The sequence below is a fragment of the Artibeus jamaicensis genome, unplaced genomic scaffold, assembly GCF_021234435.1.
Source record: "Artibeus jamaicensis isolate MK-2021 breed Jamaican fruit bat unplaced genomic scaffold, CSHL_Jam_final contig_471, whole genome shotgun sequence".
Taxonomy (NCBI): Eukaryota; Metazoa; Chordata; class Mammalia; order Chiroptera; family Phyllostomidae; genus Artibeus; species Artibeus jamaicensis.
In genome coordinates, this window is record NW_026521850.1 from 6284395 (window position 1) to 6307465 (window position 23071).

General features: G+C 56.2%; 3 protein-coding genes across 5 annotated transcripts in view; 1 reads left to right on the plus strand and 2 right to left on the minus strand.

The window, feature by feature from the left end:
- The first annotated feature begins 20 nt into the window (after window positions 1-20).
- PTRH1 (peptidyl-tRNA hydrolase 1 homolog) lies at window positions 21-14460 on the plus strand. Of its 2 annotated transcripts, XR_008392113.1 has the most exons (6): window positions 37-159; window positions 509-728; window positions 978-1077; window positions 1214-1259; window positions 1358-1620; window positions 14354-14460. XR_008392113.1 is itself a non-coding variant. In XM_037157330.2 (5 exons), exons 1-5 carry the CDS (start codon window positions 64-66, stop codon window positions 1538-1540), a joined length of 645 nt encoding a protein of 214 aa, XP_037013225.2. In that variant the 5' UTR covers window positions 21-63; the 3' UTR covers window positions 1541-1621. The 2 variants fall into 2 exon arrangements, 1 of the variants encoding a protein (XP_037013225.2); XM_037157330.2 differs by lacking the exon at window positions 14354-14460 and having other exon boundaries at window positions 21-159; window positions 1358-1621.
- On the minus strand, window positions 1712-7750 carry CFAP157 (cilia and flagella associated protein 157). Its single transcript, XM_053667697.1, has 9 exons — window positions 7580-7750; window positions 5314-5585; window positions 4526-4679; window positions 3806-4073; window positions 3349-3479; window positions 2969-3119; window positions 2444-2592; window positions 2102-2288; window positions 1712-1806 (listed from the first exon to the last, which is right to left on the minus strand). Exons 1-9 carry the CDS (start codon window positions 7741-7743, stop codon window positions 1735-1737), a joined length of 1548 nt encoding a protein of 515 aa, XP_053523672.1. The 5' UTR covers window positions 7744-7750; the 3' UTR covers window positions 1712-1734.
- Window positions 14387-23071, minus strand: part of STXBP1 (syntaxin binding protein 1) — a 60076-nt gene continuing 51391 nt past the window's right edge. The window contains exons 18-20 of one of the 2 annotated variants that reach the window (XM_053667695.1): window positions 21861-22015; window positions 20222-20347; window positions 16246-16296 (exon numbers count right to left, since the gene is read on the minus strand). In XM_053667695.1, coding sequence (XP_053523670.1) covers window positions 20238-20347; window positions 21861-22015 — 265 coding nt within the window. In that variant the 3' untranslated portion in view covers window positions 16246-16296; window positions 20222-20237. Of the gene's footprint in view, window positions 16297-20221; window positions 20348-21860; window positions 22016-23071 lie in introns of both variants that reach the window. The other variant, XM_037157199.2, reaches the window with a different exon arrangement.

Here is a 23071-nt window from a genome sequence, read left to right on the forward strand (position 1 = left end):
CCGTTCCGGATTGGTCGCTGTGTGGGTGACGTCAGGGGAGGGGCCGTGAATGGGAGCAGCAGCATGCCTCCACCCGGCCTCTGGAGCGCGGGGCTGTGGCTGAGTGGCGGCATGAGCCGGTTCGTTTTGGAACCCGGGCCCCCGGGGAAGCGGTGGCTGGTGAGTGGAGTGAGGGGCGGCGACCTGGGGCCCCCGGGGCCTAACCCCAGCTTTACCACTGTCTCCTGGGCAAAGCCCCTCCAATTCCCTGTGTCAGTTTTCTTATCTAGAAGTGGGTCCGATACCCACAGGGCTCCAAACTTCCAGGAACTGCGCCTGCGCCGCCCGCGGGGCACCAGTTTCCACCCAGCCTTCTGGAGTCTCCAGGGTTCCCAGGCCTCCTCTTCGCGACCCTTCTCCACTCCGTTCCTGCTTTCTATTTCCCTTCTTCTGGTTTGGGTCCCAGGGGCATTGTGAGATAGAGGGTGGAGAGTGTTGTCGGGCCTCAGTTTCCCTGTGCCGCCCGCAGGTGGCTGGCCTGGGGAACTCCGGACTGCCGGGCACAAGGCACAGCGTGGGTATGGCGGTGCTGGGGCAACTGGCACGGCGGCTGGGGGTGGCTGAGAGCTGGGTCCGTGACCGTCGCTGCGCCGCCGACCTCGCCCTGGCCTCACTTGGGGATACCCAGCTGGTCCTGCTTCGGCCGCGGCGTCTCATGAATGCCAACGGGCGCAGCGTGGCCCAGGCCGGTGAGTTGAGAGTACCAGGGGCAGGCGGGTCTCGAGGGTGTAGGGGCCAAAGGGTATTCTGGGGTGCGGCGGACGGGTTCCCCTCCAGGTGCCTATGGAGTTACAGCTGCCGCATGGCTTCGGGTATTGTCAGCTTCTTTAAATGTGCAGTGGGGTTAACTTCTGCCCTTCCTCATGGGAGCTGTGAGTTGGGAAAACGCCCCCTGGGCAGATCAGCAGTAACCCGGACCACTTTTCCCCTGTGCCAAGCGGAGCTTTTCAGGCTGACTGCTGAGGAGGTCTACCTGGTGCATGATGAACTGGACAAGCCCCTGGGGAAGCTGGCTCTGAAGCTGGGGGGAAGCGCCAGGTGAGGCCCTGAGCCTGTCTGTCTGGGATAGGGAAGTTGGCCTTCCAAATGGAGTGGGGTAGGCGTGGGCTGGGATGGGGGGGGCGCGGGATGCTGATTCAGGGAAGCACTGACTGCCCCTCCAATGTCCTTGAAGGGGCCACAATGGAGTTCGTTCCTGTATTAGCTGCCTCAAGTCCAGTGTGAGTCCGCCCCTCTGTCCTACTGTGGGCCGGGTGGTTGGGTGTGGGACCCCAACACTCCTCACCAAAGCTGCCTGAGCCCCTCTGCTCCTCCACAGGCAATGCCACGGCTGCGGGTAGGCATCGGGCGCCCGACGCACCCTGATGCCGTGCAGGCGCACGTGCTGGGCTGCTTCTCCCCCTCCGAGCAGGAGCTGCTGCCTCCATTGCTGGAGCGCGCCACAGACCTGCTCCTGGACCACATCCGTGAGCGAAGCCAGAGGCCCTTGTCAGGCACCTGACACCAGTGGACATGGCTGCCCGCCTGACTGCCACACCCACACACCTGGCCATGTCCACAGAGGTGCCACGCCAGCCTGTGGTATCCACTTTTTATATAGCTCGTCTTGGCTGCTCCAGGCCTTCTACTGACTAACAGGGACTGTGGCTGGGTGGGTCCATTCTTGGGGTAGGCAGCTGGTCTTCTTTCCGTGTCTTACTTGGAAAGTAGGGAAACTTCAGGCAAACTCAACTTTTTGAGCGTTTTTGGAGAACCAGAGATGTGGATCTGCAAGATTAAAGATGCTTGGAGGCCCTTCAGGGGGTTCCTACCCTCCCCTGTCCTTGTGGAGGAGGGAGGGGCCCACAGGGCCCAGCAAGCCCCCTCCCAGGGGCTGTGTCGGCATGCCTTGGCCCACAAAGGCCTCGCCACATCTTTCTTTGGCCCATTTCACAGACAGGGAAGTGGTGGCTTGGAGAGGTCTAGCCATGTCCCCAAGGCCACACAGATGCAGTGTGGCTGAGTTGTGATTGGCACAGGGTGGCCACCATCTTGCTGTCCCTGGGGCCCCGGGCACGCTCACCTCTGAGTCCCTGTGGGAGTGGGGTGCTCTCATACGGGTGGTGTGCGAGAGCAGCCTGAGGTCCTCGGGGTTGGGCGGGACATGGGCCCGGCGGGGCACCAGGCCCAGGTCTCCCAGCTGGTAGGGCTTGATGTCCAACAGCTGCTGCTGCAGAGGCCTGGCCCTGGGTGTCTGGGTGCTGCACAGGCTGTGGGGAGGGGCCTGTGTCATTGCCTCCATTTCATGGAGGAAGGAGCTACAGTTCAGAAAGGCTTTGGAGAGCCCAAATTCTGCCCAAGGTCACTGAGGATGGCCCTTGGACAAGTCCCATAGCTGCTTCTGAGGTCACACAAAGTCACTCACCTCTCCTTGGGGCCCCGGGACTGGCTTTCCTTTTGGGGCCTTAGGGCAGTGGCTGAGCCGAGCATGGCCAGTAGCTGCTGTAGCATCTGCCTGTGCTGCAGGTGGTACCCTATATCAAAGTCGCCGTCCTCTTCCTCTGGTTGCCTCTGCTGTAGGGGTCAGGGTGGGCGGGGGGGGGGGTCAGGCCCCTAGTGGCCCCAACACCCACCTCTGGTAACTCCAACCCCAGTTACTGTTTCCACAGTGTTCCCTGGCTATGGTGGGATACCCACTCTCCAACTGGGAAGACTGAGGCTCACAGCCTTCCAGGGAACTCCGAGAAAGGACTCCATCCAGTTCTTTCAGATCTTGAGGGGATCTTTGAATCGTAGAATCAGAAAGGGACAGACTTGCCAGCAGTCTCTCAGGGCAAGGTGGGGCCTCTGGCCTTGGCTGGGGCTTCTCCACATGGCCCAGTTACCTTCGAGCAGTTGCTGTCTTTGGCCTACTCCCCCCACCCCCAACTGTCGCCCACTTCTTGTTCACCTGCAGGATGTCCTGTAGGAAGGCAGTGGCCTGGCCCAGGGCTGTCTCCAGGCTTGCCCGAACCTTCCGCTCTTTGGTCAGCTCCTGCTGCAGCTGCTGTGCCCCGACCTGGTGCAGCTTCACCTGCAGGTTCAGCTGGTCTCTCTGGCACCTGGTCCCGGACCAGATGAGTTGGTCACCTCCTGGTTCCAGGGTGATGCACCCTAACATTGCTTTTTAGCCCACAGGGACCCTCATCCAGCCGTAGGCCTCAGCCTGTTTGACAGAGGAAGGCTTGAGGCCCCTCTAGGGAGGGGAAGTCACTGGCCTGTGTCATGTGGTCATGAAGAGATGGGCTCCCACCTACTCCCACTGCTCGCTCGCCCCTCTGCGGGCCACACCTCAGTGCCTCCTTGTCCTTCTGCAGCTGCAGGAGGTTCCGCTCCAGCTGGCTCAGCAGGAGGCCCAGCTGCTCAGCCTCCTCTCTGCCCTTCTGCTCCCTGTGGCACTTCTGGGTTAGCCTGAGGATGACCTGCAGGAGTGTGCAGGTGGCATGCCCCCGGCCCACTGCGGGCCCGCAGCCAGTCCCGCTCCCCCAGCTCCAGACTCGTCAGGGCTCACCCCATTGCACAGACAGGCTGCCTTTCTGGGCAGCAGTTGGGCAGAGCCCCCAACTCACTGGGAGCGGGTTCCACTCCAACATGCTACAGGGCTTTAAACGGAGTAAAGAACAGCTGGGTCTGGGGCCAACTCCCTGGAGCCCCCCCAAGAAGGCCTGTGCCCTCACAGCCGCCTCCCTGGAGACTCGGGTCCCCCTGCTTCAGGTACCAAACACCGGTGAGGACCTGGCCGGCATACCTGCTGGTAGTCTCTGCGGTGCCTGGCCATGGCCTTCACGATGTCCTCCAGCAGCTCCAGCTGTTTGGACATCTTGTCCTGCGCGCCCTTGAGCTGGTCGTTCTCCTGCAGCAGCCTCATGCCGTGCCTGGTGACCTTGGACAGCTGCAGGGTCACGGCATTGTTCTCCAGGATGGCCCGCTTCGTTGTGTCCCACATCTGGTCAGTGGCCACCTTGCGGAACTCAGTGGCCACCATGTTCAAACGCTGAATGACTTCCTTTTTCACTCTAGTCAGGACGGGTGGGAGTGAAGAGGGTCGGGCAGAGTGGGCGCAGGCCTCAGGCACCCCCTTCCTATGCAGGGGTTCCCAGAGCACTCAGGGCCACCTCTGCTCTTCCCCCAGGAGGGGCAGGCAGTGGGCAGCAGGCTGCTCATTGTACACCTGGTACCTTTGGAATTGTACCCAAATCAATGTATTACTTATGAAATAAACCTGATGTAGGTCATAAAACATGGCAAAAGGCCGTTCAGGAATCCTCTCACGCCAGCATGAGGACGGGAGCTGGGGAACGTGGTTATTTTCTCCCACCCTCCACAAACCAGCCAGGATTCCGAGGAGCGCAGGGTGGGGAGTCGAGGAGCTAGTGCAGCGCCCCCAATTCGAAGCCAAGGCAAACAGCTGAGGACTGGGCTGTGCCTGGCCCCACTGATGAAGGCCTCTGGCACCTGGCCTGCTCACCTGTCCTTGTCCAGCACTGACTTCTTCTCCAGGTTGTACACATAATCCTTGAATTCTTTCTCCTGCATATGCAGCTGGTCCTCCAGCGATGTGAACTTGTCCGTGAGCTCCTCTTTCTGCAGCCGGAACTCCTCCAGGGCTGCCAGCTTCCCCGCTGTCCCACCACAGGGCACAGGCCTGGTGAGGGGCTGCCTGGGAGCACAGGGTCCCAGGGCAGCAAGGGCCTGGGGCCATGCTCCTCCCTCCCCACTTCCTCGTGCCAGCCCTGTGGTTTCTGGTACAGCGGGGCTGGACCCTGCCTCACACCCAGTTACTGCCTTAGTCTGGAAAGCACTTGTTGCCCTCCACTAATCCCAGTAAGACTTGGCCCTGTTCCACTTCCTCGACATTCTCCATTCCCCTCATGAAAGCAATTAACAACAGCTGATTCAAGTTGAACACTTTCTTCGGGCCAGGCACTCATGCTGTCATTAAGCCTCAGAACAAGCCTTGCCATTTGGGTGACCTTGGCCAAGACACTTCACCTTAAGGTGCTCCCCAACCTACAAAATGGGGGAGATGTCCTGCCTCGTAGGATTGCTGGGACAATTGTGGGACATAATGTGTTGAAAGCAGCACGTGGCTGTTATTCAGGGTAGATGTATTATCCCCCCTTCCCAGGTGGGAAAACAGGGTCAGAGAGGTGCTTGCCCGAGGCCACGGAGCTTGCGGTTGCACTGGGACTTGAACCCAGAGAGCCAGAGTCTTTGGCTCCCGGCCACTACGGCGTGCGCCCTCCAGCCCCTCACCGATGACGATGTTCTCCGAGGTGAGCTGGTCCTTGGTCTCCTGGAACTCATGGCGCACCTGGGCTAGCTGTGCCTCAAAGGCGTCCTTCTCTATCTCCTTGGCCAGCTGCAGGCTTTGGAGCTGCTCGTTGAGGTCGGTGATCTCATCCACCCGCTGGTTGAGCGTGCGCTTGAGGAAGGCCACGATCTCCTTTTTGTTGTTAGCCAGCTGCTCGAACTCCTGGTGGAACAGCTTGTCCTGCACGACCAGCTCATCCCACTTCCGCTGGTACCTGCGTTGAGGGCGGGGCAGAGCTCCAGGGGCTGGGCAGGCCAGGGCTCTGCACCTGGGCCACACTCTGCGGGACTCTCCCACGAAGAGGCATGCGCAGTTCCTCCCGGGCAGAGTCCAGCCTTGTCTCCCCCTGATCTGTGCTCATGACCACAGCCAGTGACTGCCCAGTGCTTCACGTCCATCACATCGTCAGAATGTAACTTCCATGAGGGCAGGGCCTTCGTCTCTGGGGTTCACAGCTGTGTCCCCTGCACCTAGGATGGTGCCTGGTACATAGTAGGTGTTCAGTGTGTATTTATTAAATTCTCAAAACAGCCCAGAAAGAAAATCAGTACTATGAAGATGATATCTATTTTACAGAGGAGGAAACAGAGGCTCAGAGGGATGAAAAAACTCCTAGTTAGTAAGTGGCAAAACCAGAACTTGGGCTGATGTCGATCTGACCAAATCCAGGCTCAACCTCAATGCTAAGGGCCCGTCGGCCCGGCCCGTGCTCTCCCTACACCTCCGCCCTCGCAGCCCCGGGCCTTCGCACCTTCCGTCTTCCTTGCCCTGTCCACTGACCTCCTCAGTGGAGCCCTCTTGGCCCTGAGTCATATCTGTGACCCTCTCTCTGGTGCCCTTCAGTAGGTTGGCCCTTGTCCCACTGGGCCATCAAGAGCTGGTGTGCCTGTCTTCCCCACTGGGCAGACGGCCGAACCCTTCACCACTGTATTCTCAGGGCCTGGCAGAGGGGCTTGGCAAGTAGGAAGTACCCAGTCACTGCCTCCCAAGTGCACTTTCCCCAAATACATTCAACCTGGCATCTCAGCCTGAGGGAAGCTTGTGAATTAGGAGTATCACATGACTGACATTGGTTTCCAATGGAATCATTGGTAGAAGTTCTTTGGAAGGATGTTTTACTTCGCCATTTACCCAGCCACCATCTTTTAAAGGGCTGTGGTGCACTTGGCTGCGCAGGGCACAAGGCAGAAGGACCTGCTTCGTGGACAAGGAAGCAGCTGGGTGCACAGAAGTAGGGGCTGGGGCTCCCATTCTGGCGCCTCTTCCTCTTGAAGGTGACCTCTCTCCCTGAGCCCCGGTTCCTCCACTGAGCCATGGGATGATGTCCGTGGCTCTGTTTCAAGGACACAGTGACCGTGAGCACAGGACCCGCCTGACGTACAGGAACAACTCAACATTAGCTGTACCTGCAACACGTGGGCAAGAACCACAGCCTACTCATCACCAAAGCAGTTTGTCTTTTAAGCGGCATCCTGAGACTTACCGTATTTTGCTGTGTATAATGCTCACTTTTTGCCCAAACTTTTGAGGGAAAAATAAGGATGCACATTATACGTGGGTAGTACTAATTCCATATCTATATTTTAAAGATTTTATTTTAGAGAGAGGGGAAGGGAGGGAGAAAGAGAGGGGAAGAAATGACATTTTGTGGTTGACTCTTGTGCATTCCCCACTGGGGACCTGGACCGCAACCCAGGCACGTGCCCTGACTGGGAATCAAACCAGTGACCCTCTGGTTCACAGGCTGGCACTCAATCCACTGAGCAACACTAGCCAGGGCTATATAAATGTTTTTAATTATTTTATTTATGCTTATGTGTTAAAAGTATAATCTAGAAAGCGATAATGATATCTGTATGAAAAATAATACCCTGGAATACGATAATCAGGTTTGTTTCTAAATATAAATACATAATTGAATTAAAAAATTAAAATGAAAGATTTTTCCCCCCGAAAGTTTGGGCCAAAAATGTGAGCATGCATCATACACGGCAAAATACGGTAGCTAGTGTATTTAACTGGGAGGAAACTTAGTTTGAAAAGAAGAGAGATGGGCAAGTGAATGTGTTTTGGAGGAGTTAGAGAAACCCCTTAGACCTGGCCCACCTGGCACAGTGGCCAGCCCTGGGCGAGCTTCTGATGAAGCAGGACCAGCCCCCACCCCTTGCCTGCCCACCCGCCCATCCACCTGTCCATCTGTCTACCCACCGAGCCAGCCTGTCCTCCAGGTCTCGGATCTGGATGTGGTAGAACTTCCGGAGCTCCTCAACTACAGTTGGGTCCACGGCTGTGCCAGGATCCTTCTTGCCACCTTTCTTCCTCTTGACCTCGGGCTCCTTGGCCCCCTTGTTTGCCTTTTTTTTTGGAGCCATGGCTGGCGCCACCACTACTCCAAGGCTCCTTTAAAAGGCCAGGTGGTTGCTAAGGAAGTTGGTCTCATACATAGCAACAGACTGAGGCAAGGCTTAAAGGGGCCCTGCCCTCTTTCTGGCAAGGCTGGCATGCCAAGTGGCCTCCACCTCCAAGGCTGGCAGCATCTCCAAAGAGGCCCTAGACTGGGGTGTCTGAGAGACAAGGATGCCAGGCTCTCTGTGCACTCTTTTGGGCTCTGGGAAGAGCCCTTTCCCCCCAAGAGGTAGCAAGTCATGTGGGAATATTACAGGTCTGAGCCCTAGAAATCACCACCCTGCCCCTCTGTGACCAGAGGAGGCTGGCCACCTGGCCCCCAGATCAAGGAGCCCCTCAGACCAGCTTAATTCTTTGGTGATGGGGCTGCACAGAATCATTCTCTTGGTTCCCCCAAAGCGGGGTGGGGAGAAATAGATGTTTATTGTTTATTACTTCTTATCTGAGCCTAACTGATGACATGCTAGGGGGCAACCTTTCAAATGCCCAAAATAGACATTTGATACAGGAGGCTCCCCAACTGGGGTCCCAGGATGGCCTGTCCAGAGGCCAGCTCCATCTTCTAAAGGCCCTCTGGAAAGTGTCCCGTTTGCCCTGTGCTGACCCTGGCAAACGAAGGCCTGCTCTGTAGCTCTGGCCTGGGGGGGAGGCTGCAAAGGAGAAACTGCTCTGCCCCCCATGCCTGTGGCCCAGGCACTCCCCGGGACAGTGGCAGGCCCTCTTCCTCCCTGCTGTCCTAGGGCCCCGCACTAGTCAGGAATGATGTGGTCCACCTGAAAGTCTGACGGCTGGACAAGGGGGCACATGGGGTTACTTCAGCACTTGGGGGTGGTCTGAGCAGCTAGATCTCATGAACAGCAGGACACTTGCAGTGGGTGCCTGGGGTCAGGGAGGGGTTGGGGACAAGAGGTGGGTGTTCACTTGTGGCAGTGAGGCAGGTTGGAGCAGCGGTTGGTTAAAAGTAGGCTCCAGTCTGTCTGCCCTGGACCGCAGATGGGGAGAGAGGCCTGACCCAGTGCTCAGCATGTGGGGACAGCCCCCTAGTCCACAGCAATGCACCCCCTCAGCTGGACATTGACTCCTCCCTGACCTGGGAGGCTCCCCCACAGGAGCCCAGCCCAGACAAAGGACCCCCATGGTGCCCAGCCTTGGCCAGCTGTCCTCGCCCTCCTCATGCCTCCCAGGTAGCTCTGAATCCCCAGCCCGGTGGACAGCATGATCAGTAGCCCCTTAGGCTGCTGGGAGCCCACAGAAGCTGTCGGCTCTGGGGACTGTACTCCCTCCTGTTGGCACCTGGAGGGGAGGGGGAGGCTTATAAATGTGGCCGTAGTCACATGGCAAGAGTGACCACCTGAGCTTCCTGGCCAGCCTTCTAGGTGGTGGGGGTGGGGAAGGGGGTGCTCCAGGAGCAAGGATACCCCTTTCTGGAGTTTGTTGCAGTCTCCCCTAGCTCCCTCTGCTGGGGCCACAGATCAGCATCACCTTCCCCAGTGGCACCATCTCACTGCTGCTCCTTAACTGCCTCCTGTGTCCCACGCTGGGACCGGTGGAGGTGGGCCCAGAGCTGCTGGAGCTGCCAGGCCCTGTGCTCTGAGTCTTCTGAGAGGAGCAGTGAAGTGCACACAGTGGTCGGAAGGCCGGGGCACCCCCAGCTCTGAAGGCCCCAGAGGGAAGGAAGCCCTGGCCCGACACCGATGGGGGGTGGCCAGGCATCATTGACCATGCCGGCACCTCGCCTGCCTCTGTGGAGCACACGGCCTGACAGATCCATTTATCGAGGGTGTGTGTGTGTGTGTGTGTGTGTGTGTGAGAGAGAGAGAGAGAGAGAGAGAGAGAGAGAGAGAGAGAGAGAGAGAGAGAACTACCTCCCACTAGTGTGAGTTCTGGAGGCCCAGCCTGTCTTGTTTGTGACTGCATCTCCAGAGTCTGGGATAGAAGTTGGCACATAGTAGGCACTCAGTAAACATCTGCTTACTGACTAAGACCACACATGGAAGAAATTCCCAAATAACACAGGAAGGACCTTGATTCACCTTCCCTTTAGCAAAATAACAATTTAAGTGGTAAAGATTATTATTATTTTTTAATTTTTTATTGATTATTCTGTTACAGTTGTTCTATTCCCCCTTTCATTCCCCTCCACCCTACCCCCCATCCCCACCATTACCCCCCCTTTAGTTTATGACCATGTGTCTCAAGTCCTTTAGATTCTATATTTCCCATGGTATTCTTGCCCCCCCCATCTATTTTCTATCTACTGTCTATGCTACTTATTTTCTGTACCTTCTCCCCCCTTCTCCTCCTCCCACTCCCCTGTTGCTAACCCTCCTTGAGATCTTCATTTCTATGTTTCCACTCCTGATCTAGCTGTCCTTTTAGTTTGCTTTCGTTTTAGGTGTGGTTGTTAATAACTGTGAGTTTGTTGTCCTTTCACTGTTCATGTTTCTTTAACTTCTTTTTCTTAGATAAGTCCCTTTAACATTTCATATAATAAGGGCTTGGTGATGATGAACTCCTTGAATTTGATCTTATTTGAGAAGCACTTTATCTGTCCTTCCATTCTAAATGAAAGTTTTGCTGGATAGAGCAATCTTGGTTGTAGGTCTTTGGATTTCATGACTTGGAATACCTCTTTCCAGCCCCTTCTTGCCTGGAAGGTCTCTTTTGAGAAATCAGCTGACAGTCTGATGGGGACTTCTTTGTAGGTGACTGTCCCCTTATCTCTTGCTGCTTCTAGGATTCTCTCCTTCATTTTAATTTTGGCTAATGTAATGATGATGTGCCTTGGTGTGTTCCTTCTTGGGTCCAACTTCTTTGGGACTCTCTGAGCTTCCTGGATTTCCTGGAAGTCTATTTCCTTTGCCAGATTGGGGAAATTCTCCTTTATTATTTGTTCAAATAAGTTTTTTTTTTATTTCTTTATTTATCTTTAGAGGGGAAGGGAAGGAGAGAGGGAGAGAAATATCAATGTATGGTTGCCTTTTGTGCATCCCCTGCTGGGAACTGGCCTGCAGGGAACCTGCCTGCAACCCTGGTATGTGCCCTGACTGGGATTCGAACCGCGATTGTCTGGTTCGCAGGCCCGCGCTCAATCCACTGAGCTACACCAGCCAGGGCCTGTTCAAATAAGTTTTCCACTGGTGGCTATGCCTTTCCCCCTTCTGGTACCCCTATAATTCGGATGTTGGAGCGTTTAAAGATGTCCTGGAAGTTCCTAAGACTCTCCTCATTTCTTTGAATTCTTGCTTCTTGACTCTTTTCTATTTGGCCATTATTTGCTTTCTTCTGGTCCACTCCATTGATCTGAGTCCCAGTTTCCTTTTCATTGCTATTGGTGTCCTGTGCAATTCCATTCACTTCAATTAGTTTTTCGCCTTCATATATTTGTCTAATTTGTCGGTATAATCAACCAGTTCTGTGAGGATCCTGATCACCAGTGTTTTAAACTGTGCGTCTGAGAGTTTTGCTATTTCTTCATCGCTTAGATCTATAGGCTCTGGGGCTTTGAGATCTTCTTGAGCCATTTTTGGTCTGTTCGCGCCCTTTAAGTGTGAGAAGCGGCGCCTTGGACTCCCAGGTCGCTGGGTTGTGACGCTACATGTGGGGGCGTGGTCAGAGCGGGGAAATGGCGACCCCCTCTGCTGTTTCTCACAGCTGGGTGAGGAGCAGAGCCTTAGGTGGTTCACCTGGGCCGGGCCACTCAGAGTCGCTGGGTTATGACGCTGTATGTGGAGGTGGGGTCAGAGCAGGGAAATGGCGGCGCCCTCCACTGCCGCTTGCCGCGGGGACCCACCGGGCCCTGGTCCAACTGCCCACTCCCTCGCCTGTCCACCCGCGCACAAATGTGCAACCACAGTCAACACGCAGCCCGCTCCCCCGCTGTCTCCTCCGCGGTCGCTCGCCTGGTCGCTCGCTCGATCACTCACTAGGTCCAACCCTGCGCCTGGATTCCACGTGCCTGAGTCCGTCTGACCGAGTACCTCCTGTGCAACCCCGCTTCACCAGCCGCTGGTTTTGCCCCTCACCGGTCAGGCTGAAGAATTTGTTGTTAACGGACTTCCGAAAAGTTCAATTTTCTGTGTTCTGGCTGTGTTTTCTGTTGCTAATATTTAGTTGTCTCTAAACTTGGTTGTGTGAGAAGGCACGGCACATCTACCTATGCCTCCATCTTGGCAGAAGTCCCCGATTATTATTTTTTTTAAAGAAACAATGATTTAAAGTGTCTGGGCACACAGGAAATAGAAAGACATTCATTCAAGAAAATCTAAATCTCCCTAAGAATGAGTGTGGTATTTGAGCAATGACCCACTCTTATCTGCTGTGGTATTTATACACACACACACTCTATACTATACTACTATATATATATATATATTTGCCCCCAGGTTCCTGGCACAGAGCTCTCGAAAAATTTCCCGAGTGTCTTTTGTTATTTATAACAAGCCCCCTTTGGACCATACTTGAATTTATGCTAATGAGGTATTTCCAGAGTTAGGCACAGCTTCAGGATGGGGGCTGCTCCCCAGAAAGACCAAGTACATCATTAGAGGGTTAGAACCTTCAGCAGACCCCTGCCCCACCCCAGCCCCACCCTGGAGCTCTGGGGAGAGAACAGGTGGAGGTCGAGTTCAATGATCAGCGGCCAATGATTTAAACAACCATCCTACCTGGTGAAACCTCTATAACAAGTCCTAAATATGGGGTTTGGGGAGCTTCCACGTTGGTGAACACCAAGCACATCCAGAAAGCTCAATGAACTCCAAGTTGAATAAACTCAAGGAGATTCACACCTAGACATATCATACTCAAACTGTAGAAAGATAAAGACAAAAGAATCTTGAAAGCAGCAATAGAGAAACTACTCATCACATGCAACGGCTCCTCAATAAAATTAACAGCTGACCTCTCAGGAGAAACCCTGGAGGCGAGGGGCGGCAGAATGAGAAAATGCTGAAAGAGAAAATGTCAACCAAGTATTTTATATCCAGCAAAACTATCCTTCAGCTCAGCACCACCCCTCCACAGGCACTAGTCACGGGAGGGGACAAAGTTCCTACGCGAGGTCCTGTGGATTCGAGCCAGGCCTACCTGATGCCAAGCTCTGTGCCCCTAGTCACGCTGCCATTCTGCCTCCCAGGAGTGAATGTCTGCTGTCATACTGAGGTGGGTGTACAGGCCCCCCAGCAGGGTGTGGCTGAGACCCCCCAGCCTGGACCTGAGCTCCCAGAAAGGCCAAGTGGCTGGCTGCAGCTAGCGGACCTGTCCCAGTTTAGTACTTCTTCTTACGGATTCAGCACTATCTGCTTTGGTTTGTTTCGGAACCCTTTCCCCTTTGAAGAGTATTGAACGCCACTGGGGGCTTTTTGGAGGAACGACTTGCAGGCTCCTCCTGCGCTGTATAACTGGAGAACCAGGACTTTCAGCAGGAGCGTAATAAGGGCCAGCCTTGTTTGCCACTGGGTGGAGGAGAGGGGGCTGGAATGGAGAGAGCGCCAGGGCCCCTGGGTCAAAGGGTGTCAGAATAGTCAAGGACAGGAAGCCACACTACTCTAGGTCTGGAGGGTACTGACGGCCCTGGGATGAGGGAACAAACAGTGTTCACTTTGCTTTATCATGAGCTAGAAGTAGTACAATTTAGAATTTAAAAATTCTGAGCTTGGATCTCATTATTCCAAGGCATTTTGGTTACCAGTGAAGCAACTAGGGATACAAGACGAGTGTCTGATGCTCCCCAGTGGGAGTGAGCTTCGTGGGTCACTGCACCCCTCTGAGCCCCAGCTTCCTCATCTGCAACACGGGAGGGGGCCCACCCAACAGACAAGGTACCTGAGAGGCCTGACACAGAGCAGCAGCTCAACAGATGGTCGCTGTCACCGTTACCTTCCTTAAGGCAGGTCCTACTAGGTAACAGTTGAGCTGCGGACACACAGCTCCCACCGACCAGCCCTGACCTGTTAGATCTTGTAGTGCGGTGAAGGAGACAGGGTTTGGACAAGAGAGTGACTGCAGACAAAGGCAGAGTCCCTGCAAAGCACCCACTGACCTGTGCCCGGTGTTCTAGCAGGTTCCCAGTGTGACCCGGCCCTACTTTGGTGGACTGCTGCCCAGGCCGGACCAAACTCATTGCAGTCACCCTGTGTCACAAATGGACTTTGAGACCAGCAGGACAGGCACCAGCTTTGGATCTGGAAGGAAGTTCGTTAGGCTAGATGGCGTGGCCTCAGGAGTGGAAGGGAGCCGTGACGCCGATGAAGTGACTCATCGCACGCCCTAAATAGACTGTCCCCGCATGCTTGAGTAGGGAGCTTCTGCAAAGGCAGAGCCCCGCGGGCTCTAAGAAAGAGACATTGTTGACAAGGAGAACAGGGTGGGGGAAGAGCCACCTGGTCCACAGCCGTGTCCCGCTGTTGCCAGGGTTAAGACAAGCTTCACGGACTGCCCCCAGACGTGAGACAGCTGTAGATCTCAATGAGAGTAACAGTCACCTGGATCCAGAAGAGCCCCAGCCAGGGCCGGGTGGCTGGGCTCTGCTGCCATGGACCATTTCAAAGGCCTTTCTCCTTCTGTTTCCCACAGTAAAACCAGTCGAAAGTCACCACGGACACCGAATGGGCGCTGATGTTTTTATTTATTAGACTGAGTGCTTTCGTACAGAACAGTACAGAGATGATACATGTTTGTGCTTCAATACTTTCAAACACTGAGATTCGGGTAAGTTCAAGGTAAACAAGTTTCAAGACAGACTAGCTTTTTTAAAATATCCTTTTGATAAATTATTTTTATATAAATAACAAGGAAAGGAAAACCAACATGTCTGACAAACAAGGTCCTGAAGCGTAAGCACTGTTGGTTGGGGGAGGGGACAGAACAAGCCGTCACGGCAAGGGAACGACCAATGCAAGTACCTAGCGGCTCTGTCCTAAGGAAGTAAGCTATCCGAGGGGAGGGGGGACAGACCTGGACACTGGTCCGGGTGCCGAGGGCGGGGACAGTCTGAAGCCTCAGGGGAGAACTCCACGATGCACCTACCAGGCGGGCGGGGGGCGTGTTCTGGCGGGGAGTGGGGCCGCATTGAACTAGCACACATCACGTTTGCAACGACATCACGAGACTAATATACACACGGTCTGCAGGAGTTAAAGGGTGGCAGGGGGCTGGACAGGGGACATTTTTGTGACTTCCACTGTCATTGTATTTCACGACCGCAGCAGCAGAACGAATGCGCGCTCGCTCGCGGAGAACGAGAGCTGCTGAGTCTTGAGGATGACCAGACATCCTGCCGGCATCTGCTTCTTTAATTTTTGCATTAGAGCTAAGTTTTATACAGCTAAGTTTTTATACAGAGAATAAAATGATCATTTTCTCTCACAAGCACAATGGCACATGATCCGCGTTACAAAAAATAAAATATTAGGAAGTACCTTAAACTGAGGATAATCTGAGTGGGAAAAAGTCTGTCTAAACCCAATGGGCTGGCCGTCCAGCTGTCTGGCGTCTTTGGGGACGGGCCGTCTGTACGGGAAAGGGCCCTCCGCCCGGCCGCCTGCAGAGCCCATTCTGTTCCAGTTCCTTCCTGACCCTTGAGCTCCACCCAGGCTGACCCCGCTTTGGTCAAACGGATCAGGCCTAACCACTTCTTCAAGAGACGCAGGTCCCCAGAGGGAGCCTGCATCTCACTTGTCTGGGCACAGTGCCTTACACTGCAGGTCTCCCCGCAGGACCCCAGCACTGCGGACATGGGCCAGGGAAGGTGCCGTGACAGGCAGAACGCCAGCGGTGCACAGCCGGACTTCACATGGACATCTGGCCCCCATCCACAGCCATGGCACCAGGGTAGGAGGCCCCAGGGAAAGCAAAGAGGTCGGTTCCCACTCCAGCCCCACCCCGAGACGCCACCTGAGCTTCACTGCCCAGCTCACGTGGATGAGAGTGGGCACCGAGGGGCAGGAACTGGAGTGAGAGAACAGATCTATCCTCAGTTTGCGATACTCCTGGCATCCGAGTCCCAGAAAGAACAGAAACAAGACAGGCTCTTAGAAACACCTGAGCAGCTGCCGCCCACTCTCGAGCAATCTGCACAAGTCGCACCGGGTTATGTACAAGGTCCCAGACTCCTGACTGGGGGAGAAGGCGTCCATTCATTCTGAACAGTTCCAAAACTGCTCCGGCAGCGCACCCCTCACACACGGGCTTCTCCTCTCAGGGTGAGTGTAGAAGAGAGTCTTTTTAAAAAACACAATGCATTATTTTCTTTTGTTTCAAACAAGAAGAGGGCATCATTAGACACGAGAACTCAGCGGCAACGGCGCCGGCCAGGGCGTGCAGAGCGGGAGAAGGGAAGGAGGGAGGGTCAGCAAAGTAATGGAGGCCGAGGGCAGCAGGGACTGCAGAGTGCTGGGGGAGGGGGGTTGCTTTTGGGAAGGGCGGCTTATTTTTTTAACTGCTTATTTCTTCATCTGTTTTATTCAGTTTCTTCAGCGTGTCCAGCAGTTTCTGTGGGGTGAGAATGTGCGTGGATCCTGGGGGACAGAAAAGACAGTGAGCTCACCGGCCCTGGTTTGGCACACTTTCTCCTTCCCTGCTCCTGGATTCCCGGATGTGTACCCATTCCCCACCCCCACCCTGGTTTGGGTCAGTGGAAGCAAGGAGGGGGCTGGGAGTTGGGGCTTGGGGCCAAGCCACCACAGGTCTGGGAGACATCTGGGGGCTGCGGATAAACAGAACACATCCTCCAGCTCAGGCAGGGGCCCAGGCTGCACCAGGGAAGGAGCGTGCCCCTCGCACAGGGCTCAGCGCCATCTGCCAGGGGACAGGGCAGCTGCACTGCGAACTCCGAGGTGAAGCGGGGGTGGGGTGGGGTGGGGAGGAATTCCATACCACAGGGCAGGGGACAAGGTGGGGGACGGGCAGGGTTATGAGGGGCCTGTGTGTGGAAAGAGTGGTGCATGGTAGGAAGTCCATGGGCAGAACACCCTGGGGGAAGTCACTGACCTCTGGAGCCAGCTGGCTGGCACTGCCGTGGTGGGTGGGACCTCAGGTGTGAAAGGGAGGGGGCCGGGGCACCTGAGGCCTTACCTTGCAGACACCGTGCATTGTAAGAGATTAGAAATGCTTGCAAAAAATTTAGGCTAATGGAATTAGATAAACTTCTACTGCAAAAATAAGAAATAAAAGTAAATGAAGTCCTTTATCGTAAGGAGAGATCTAGTAAGTGCGGTAAAAAAAGATGCATGGACCGTGTGAGTTGGACATGGACTCGCTCAAACAGAACAGAAGCGACTCGTGTGTATGCTCGCGTGAGGCCCGCGCACATGCAGCGGCGGCTCCAAAGAAAGAGGTCCTGGTGGCAGAGAACTGAACAAAAGAAATCCGTACTTGAAAATGTGCCTCCCTGGGGATGCAGGCAAGGGACTGGCCTTCCTGGGAGGAGGGGCACAGAGACCTCGGGATGCCAGATTTCCACCCTGGGGGTGGGCAGAGAGGGCGGGGCTTTGGCTGGCTTGCGGGGTGCAACTCCGCATACCAGGGGCCCTATGCCTTCGACCACTACATGCTCAGCTGGCCCGTGACTGCAGGGGCTGCAGGCCTTGGACCTTCCCGGTCAGTCCAAGCCAGCAGAAAGCCTGCAAAGCCTTCCCTGGGGTGAAAGGTTTCTGCCAACATTCCGTCCTCTGTAGTTCAAGCCCCAGCCACCTGTCACTGCCACTTCCCCACTTCCCATCCGCTGATCGTGAACCCCCCCCCCCAGCTCTACAACTGACTCATTATTTCGCACACCTGCGGCTCCTTCTGCAAACACGACAGGGGGTCAGCGGGCGTCCCTGGGCGTTACTGTGACGCTCCTTTCCCCCGAAGCAGACCCGCTGCTGTGACCTTACCCCTCTGCCCACTACTCCTGAAGAGGGTCACAGGCCGTCTACAGATGGGCGGTGGGTAGGCTCTGAATTCAGAGTGCGATCTCAGGCCCAGTGAAAAATGAAACTTGTCTGACCCCAATCCAGAATAAGGCAAAATATTTGATGTAGAAAACCAAAACCTTCCTCCCCAGTGCAAGCGCCAACGCACACCAGTGCCTGCCCCACCTTTCAGCCAGCCCTGTTCATGACCCCTGGCAGCCTCTGCAAGTCCCTGACAATAAGCACTTTCAAAGCATCACCCAGAGCACAGAGGTGAAGACCTAACGAGCAGATTCCGTGTTTAGACAATGCGAAGAGAGGAGTGATTAGTGGGGTTAGTGGGGGTTCCAGTGAGGCTGTGGCACCTGCCCTCCGCCCCAGACCTGGGGCACCGGGCTCAGCTCCACGAGAAACGAAGCCACACACCGGCACCTGTGCATGGGGCCGTGGGGTGTGCTCATTCACTGCTGAGCAAGAAAACTCATCTTGCCTTGAAAGCTACATTACTGCAAACACCAGTGTATGGGAGGAGACAACCCTTGCTGGCCAACGCTCCGCTCTGCACAGGCCTAGCCTGTGGTCACCTGGACAATCCCAGTGGAAGGTCAGGAGTCGGATTTTAATCCACTTTCTGACCCGCCTGGTACCAGGGTCCCGGGCCTCCCTTTTTCTCACCTGAACTCTCTAAAATCCAACAGAGCTTTTCAGAAGCCGCAAATGTACAGCCAGAGTCTCTTTGTGCTCCCTTTGCTCTGATGGCAGCTGAGACCCTCTCTGCTGATTGAGCCTAAAACAAGGGAACCAGTCTGCAAAGGAGAGGCCTCTTCTGAAGTGAGTCCTAGCAGGAGCCCGTGGGGTCTGGGTTTGTGATTCTTTCAGACCCGCCAGTGGCCTGCCATTGCGGCTGCCTCACTCAGTGTCTGTCCTGCTGAGTCTTCAAGGACATCTCGGGGTGAGTGCCACCCACCTGCCTGCCACCTGCACACAGAACCAGACAGCTCTGGTTGCCAGCCCACCAAGGGGCTCCCAAACAATGGCCGGTTCTATTCTTTGCGCCACTTGGCTTTCTTTGCGAAGGCGGCCCGGGCAGGACGGGAGGCCCCAGGGAGCAGCCGGCCCCAGTGTCCTGGCTCACGGCCACTTGCTAATTCTCACCTCTCTGCTGCCCAGGGGAGCCTCTACCCAGGGAAGGAAAGAGAAGGGGGTAAACGGCCCGACCTCTAGAGCGAGTCCTCTGCAGATGAGCACACCCCTTTCCTACAGACAAGCCCCTCTGTGCCTCCCAGGCAAGGCCCCCAGGGAGTATGCGCGAGTGGGCGCACTGCACAGTTGGGGTCACCAACCAAACCACGGACCTGCAGATGGTCAGAGCCTGGGGAAGCCTGGGGACCCTCTGACCCAGCCTCCCTGTGTTCTGCACCCCACGGTCCCCATTCTTCCCAGTGACTCACGTTCTGGGACCCACCAGGCCACATCTCGGCTCAAGGGGAAGGGGCATTTTCAGGGTCCACTGTCAATGGAGTGTGTGAGGTCAGGCCCACGAGATGTGGCCTCCTCACAGAGTGGGTGACGGGGCTAAGGCCTGACTGATGTCACAGCGGAGCTCTGTTTCGGTCTGCCACTGGAGCTCATCAGAGAGGGTTCCCGGCAGGGAGGAGGGAAGGAGAGAGGCGAGCGCGAGGGCAGGGATGGAATCGGGACAACCGACCTACGGACCCGCGGTAACTGAGATGGGGGCGGTGTGGTGGCACAGAGCACAGGCTCCTCCCGAAGGCTCTCAGACCTCACCAGGGGGCCTGGGGGGAGCGAGGGTGTGACTACTCTCGAAAGGATCACAGGAGAATGAAAATAAAAGCAATTACTGAAAAAGCAAATGACTAAGTAAGTGCTGTTTGCCCCAGAGGAACATGAGACATGGGCTCCTCCCATGGATGGCTGAAGTTCACCAAGGACATGGTGGCTTGTGACCCCACGACCCCTTAGAAATTGTTCCTCGGGATGGGCGCCTGTCCCCAGAGGAGGCATCTGCATGTCTGACTACCACTGCCTTCGAGTCTGTTCTGACGCTGCCCTTCGAGCCTTCCCTGTGATCGGGGCCCACGGGCGTCTCCACGGGGGCTCTGCCTTCCTGGAGGAGGCCGCCCCTCGGGCGCCCACCCCACGTCCCGACCAGGACGCGGGCCACTCTCTTCGGGGTGCCCACACACGCGCCCCCGAGCCCGCAGGCTCCGGCGCCGGACCTCTGGCATCCCTCAACTCCCAGCCCCTCTGCTCTTGGCGGTTGTTCTCGTGTTCAGGGCGAGACCCAGCGGCCGCGCTGCCGGACTGAGCAGCGGGCAGCACAGGCGCGAGGGCCCCCAAGGCAGGGTGTGAGGAGGCAGCATCGGACACATTTTCAATCGGTGTTAAGAACTGCAAGCATTTTCTTGTTAAAGAAAAGTCAAATAAATAATAAACTAAAAAGGAAAAAATAAAAAAGAGTGACGGAATAATCAAAGAAAACCCTTCCGAGGGGAAGAGTTTCTTTTCTGTAATAAGCTGCTTTTACTTTGTCTCTTTGGCTCTCACTCCATCGTGGGAGCCTGATCCTCAAAAGATACCCTAGCGGACTCCCTGAAGTCGGGGTGTCTCAGGTCCGAGAGAAATTTGGTGGGAGTGAGAATGTGAGTAGAACCTGTGGGAGAACAGAGGCCAGCTGACTGCTTGAACGAAGGTACGTCACAGGAGCATGCCAAGTTAGGCCTACGTTTTATGCAGCCAGCGAGGTGTGAGAAAGCAAGGTGCTCGCACACGCCCATGCACACGCACACATGCACACGCACGGCAAGGATGGCTGGCGTGCACGAAGCCGGGGAGGCCACCCAGTGGACGTCGGCAGTTGGAGCCAGGCCCTCCGTGAATCTGTGGGCCCCCTCCTCCCTCGGGGCTCCCACCCCCCAGTGGGGAACCTCAGGTCAGGGCCAAAGCTGAAGAAGGAGGGTCACCCCCAAGCCCGACTCTGACGGCTTCTGCCCAGCTGCGTCTGAGCTGAGGGTTATGCAACACACACATGCAACACACACATGCAACACATATGCCGGCAGGGAACGCAGGGAGCTTCATCCCAGCGCCTACATGACAAAGAGGGAGAAAGAGCACAGGAGGAAATGGCAGCCAGATGGGAAGCTTCAGGGAGTGGGGAAGGGAGGAAGGATGCCCATCCCCCACTGAGCGGCGGCATCTAGGAGGCGGTGGACAGTGCCAGGTCCATCTTGGAGACACCCAGCGACGGCCACCTGGACTGGCATGTAGACCCTGCTCCCTCTGAGAGCCTCCAGGGCACTGTGCTCAGTGACGCCGAAGCAGAGGCACAAAACCGACACGTCCTACCACTGAGACGAGGGGACAGTGCAGGACCCGCTGGGCAGTCCGTGCCGACAGCCTCTGGCCAATCACAGGCAAGAGGCGCCCAGGCGAGTGCCGCTCCATTTCGTTGGGGGAGACGGGACAGTGAGGAGAACATGTGCAGAGAGCAAGGCTTTCCCCAGCTCGCGCTTTCTCTTCCGGCCCTAGAAACTGGGAGCTCCCAGGGGCAGGGAGCGGGAGGGAAATCACCTGCTGCAGTAAGGCCGCTCTTACCGCTGTTTCGTGTCCTCTGGGAACCACCAAGAAATATCAGAAAGGGTGTGACCGACCCAGAAAGTAGAAGGGCCGGGCAGAGAGGGCCCTCAGCAGGGCCCAGCAGTCAGGCTGATGTGTTGGGCAGTGTCTGCCTGTCTCCGACCGAGAGGTAGAGGTCGGGGTCAGAGTTCCCCTTCTCTTCACTGATGCCAGGACATGGACAAGTCCCGCCTCATGGCCTAGATGGAGGCTGGAAGTGGGTGTTCTCAGCCCCATTTGGTGGGACAGAGGTGGCAGCCTGCAGAGGCGGGGCACGTGCCCCAGGGGACCCGCAGGGCGGTGGCAGGCGGAAAGCGAGCCTGGGGCCAGTGGGGTCCGAGTTCAGGCACTGCCCACCGCACACAGCCGCCTCTCATCCGGAGGCAGTGCAGACGGGAGGGAGGAACCCTTCGTCCCTTTAGCTTTTGCCACAGGCCAAGTCTGGCGGTGGCAAGAGACAGTCAAAGACAGAACGAAACACCGAAGCGTGGAATGGAGCCCCAGTGCAGTGAAGCGGCCCCTCCCCTCTGGAAAGCGCGCCCACTCACCTATCAGCACCTCCCACTTGCCGTTGGCCTGGGTCACCTCGTAGGCACAGCGCATCTCGCTCAGACTCACGCCGCCCAGGATGAAGATGATGAGGCGGGGGCCGCTGCGGTACTCCCCCGGGGCCTTGTTCTTGTGCCAGTGCCCGTAGCGGGCGCTGGGGGGGAGGGGCGGGGGGAGAGAGAGGTTAATGATGTTCATCTGCACTCTCCGTACTCACCGCTTCAAACCTCCCAGACTCATTAACACACTGCTCTACACACACTGACCACAGAGTAGACGCGTGGTAAGTGCTGTGAATTGAACTGCAGTGCAAAATACCAGGTGCCCTGGCTGCCTGGAGAACCACTCTGCACGCTGGGGCCATGACCGTGACCGTGTTCCTCTCTTAGGAACACGTGGGCAGCAGACCGGTACAGGTCAGCTTCACGGTTGGACACGTTGTTAGGTTCAACAGCTCCCCCAGCATGATGCTCGTTTGGGAGTCTACCCCAGGGGTCTGTTTCTCGGCCCGTCCAGGGGAGAGACTCTGCTGGCGCAGCAGCGACAGAGTCCAAAGCCTGGCTGCAGCGCACAAACACGCACCGAGAGCCCCGCTGGGCCAGGGCCTCCCGGAAAGCTCATGGCTTAACCAGGGTGAGTGGGCAGAGGGTGGGCAGAAGCAGGCCCTGACTGCGCTCATTGACAAATGCAGAGCAGGGCCGTTGAGCGCTGTCCAGGCGCCACTGGGGAAGGCTTCCCAGAAGAGGTGACCCCTCTGTCGCTGGGCTTCCTCAACAGATCTTCACCTTTCCCACGTTAAGAAAACGGAGAACACAGAATGAAATGAGGAGAGCAAGTCTCCTCTGGACAGCGACCTCTTTGCCCTTCATCCTGACTTGCAACAGCAGCAGAGCCCCGTTCTGCGTCTTGGAGGCCCTGGGGCCCCAGGGGTCCGACACAGGGGACATCGCAGTCACCCTCTGTGCCTGAGCCATTGTCCGACCTCCTGCCCTTGCCTGCCAGCCTGCCTGGGGTGCTGTTTGGGACTTTGTGTTTCACTCCAACTCTGCAACGAACACTGGGCCTGCACTGCAGGGGGTGGGGGCAGAGACCAATGTTACATGGCCCTGCAGGTCTCTGCCCCCCCAGGAGAAGGCCCGAGAGTGAAGACAGGAGGGAGAGGGCAGGAGAGGAGGTGGTGGGCACAGAGGCAAAGGCACGTGTCCTAAAG